Genomic DNA, 2,734 nt, shown 5'->3' on the forward strand with positions numbered 1-2,734 from the left:
ATATTTCATTTTCTAATCTACCATTGGAAAGTGAAATATACAGAGAGGCTGCAGTTTCTCCATCATATGTTCAAAAGCAAAAAGAATAAATTACAAAATATTTAAAATTTCTAAGAATTTCATTGAAGTTAAAGTCATCAAGTGTAACAACTTCAGACTCCTTTTGAAATATCAGTTGGTACACACATGCACACACACACACACACACACACACACACACACACCACTGAATATATGAAATTAGATGTCATACTTTCTGGTAATCAGAAGCAATTGGATAGCTTAGAAGATATGTAGGAAAAAACAATTTCTTCTAATGTATTCATACATAAAAGGTTGACTATGACAGTGAAGAGGGGCCACAGGATACGCTTGGCTGGCAGAGGAAACCACAGGTTCTGATGTTACAACTCAAGGTCATGAAAAATATTCCTGAATTTCTTAGCCTCTGAAGTGAACTTTACTTTTGTTTCTCAGGAGTCCCTGTTTGTTCCTAGTGCCCTCTGCTGGTCCCATCTATCTCTATAAGGAGGTTTTTTTGTGTATGCTCAAATTGGAGTTTTCTCACTGTGTCTCTGGCACAGTAATATATGGCTGTGTCTTCAGTGTGCACACTGTTCAATTTTAAAAAGACTTCACTCTTGGAGTTGTCCTTACTGATGGTGATTCGAGATTGGAGAGCTGAACTGTACTTTGTGTTTCCATCACTCCATATTATTCCCATCCACTCCAGTCCCTTTCCTGGAGGCTGGCGAACCCAGTGTATATTATCGCTGGTTAGTGAGAATCCAGAGACAGTGCAGGTGAGTGACAGGGTCTGTGAGAGCTGCACCAGGCCAGGTCCTGTCTCCTTCAGCTGTACCTGGGAAAAGACACCTGGAGACAAGCAACATCACGATGAGTCATACATTACATAGATGACATTCCTGGGTCTCTATCCTGAAACCCTGAAACACTTACAACTTGGAAATGTCACCAGACAGAGGAGCAGCACCAGGACAGCCATGCTTTGCTGGAAGCTCCAGTGAGAAGGAGATGGGGCCTCTCAGCTAGGCCTGGGCTTTTATAGTGAGTCTGAGGGCTGCTTTGCATTGACATATGCTCCTGAGGGGATAAAAGAAAGCACAGGACTTGGTATCCACTTCCCTCAGGTGAATGATATTTGTCCTATGTTTCTTAGAGTATTTGAATATGGGAACTCAGGAATATTTTCTTGTTATTGTTTGTATTTACAAACCTTGACAAATGAGTAGTAGTATGAATCGTCCTGTGAAGACCTGGCAAGCCAAATATAGTAGTGTTTACCCTGAGTCCACATTTATGCAGTGAAGGCAGAACAGTGTACCATAACCTAAATGCATTTGTATATCTCTGTAAATTGAAGCACTGAATTTAGTATGGGATTGGGCCTCTTAGTTATCAGTAAACCTACTTTAAGGAACAACTTAAAATTTATTCACTTGGTGTCAGTGAAATCATTCTTATTCTCATCACTTGTCTGGAAGATAACTTGTGAAGAAGAAGTGCACTAACATTATTATGTGTGATTCCAAGTGTTTATCTGAGAGGATACCCAAGAGACTTATTTGGTTCCTACCTCATGTGGCTCAACCTATTCACTTTCTCATTTTGGAACATAGTATCAAGGGACTGGTTTTAGTACCTCTTGCCATATGTCAGTCTACCTTACTCTATGCACATTTATCTCTCTTTTTAGCCACTAATACAGAAAAGCACATGTTCCTATATATAATTATTGCATTTACAAGGCATGTGAAATTTGGCTGTCAATAAAACTTCAGGAAGCACAGTAGTATGCAAATAGTCTTGACAGTTGTATAGTCTTGAGAGTTGTGTTAATGAAAGTGAAAAATAGGGAAGGGAAGCTGAACCCTTACAAAAAGTGGAGAAGTAGGCAGTTATTAATATGGGAACCCTGTGCCTTGAGTTACAGATCACAATAGAGAACAAGAGTATGGAGAGCTTTCATCCTTGCTTCGGTAACACAAACCATAGGGGAAATAAAGTGAAGAGCTGGACCCACACTGATCAATCAGCATTCAGAGAATGTCTGCCTATTACTTGGTATTGGATATTTCATATTTTACATCCCTTATTTGTGTGTGCATAATGTTTGACTAGAGCGGCAGTGGTAGAGACAGGTCTTAACATTAGGGATTCAGCCATCTTGTGCCAGCTCTGATGTTCACTTCCACTATGAGTACTGTGTTTCACATGTTCTTTGCTCTGAATGTTAGAATATTTTTTTCAATTATTATTCTCAGCATGTTTAATCATGAATTTATCTAATATTTTCATTGTGTTAACAAAAATTTGGGAATGAGTATTTTGTAAATAAATGTGCATCTCTTGTATTATATTGGTGAATTTGGCATTTGGTTGCTTCAGAGAGAGTTTGTGTTTGCACGTTCTTTTTCATTGGGTTTTCCTTTTCCATGTACCCCATAAATGAAGTCACTAAGCAAATTATTTGTAAAGATTAAGAGTCCATGGTAAATCCACCCTGTATATATAATTATATTCTACTTGATAGGTAAATTCTTATCCATAAGACGTTTACCAGTTGTTTGTTTTTACTTTTGTCTGGTGAACACATGGAGACACACTTAATGGGTCCTGTTATAATGGCAGTATGAGCTAGTACATTTGTGGTGTTGTTAGAATACCATGAACATAATACAAGCTACAGTCATCAGAGAAGAAGGAACTTCAT

The 2,734-nt window shown here is 38.3% G+C and overlaps 1 gene segment (V, D, J or C); it reads right to left on the reverse strand.

Moving 5' to 3' along the window:
* Nucleotides 1-493: 493 nt before the first annotated feature.
* On the reverse strand, nucleotides 494-1,006 carry LOC121438478. The segment is given in 2 exon segments: nucleotides 494-876; nucleotides 961-1,006. Coding segments are annotated over 2 exon segments (429 nt in total).
* Between the last annotated feature and the right edge of the window lie 1,728 nt (nucleotides 1,007-2,734).

The sequence above is a fragment of the Microtus oregoni genome, unplaced genomic scaffold (assembly GCF_018167655.1).
Source record: "Microtus oregoni isolate MIOR12 unplaced genomic scaffold, Mior012 000056F_ref0000123, whole genome shotgun sequence".
Taxonomy (NCBI): domain Eukaryota; kingdom Metazoa; phylum Chordata; class Mammalia; order Rodentia; family Cricetidae; genus Microtus; species Microtus oregoni.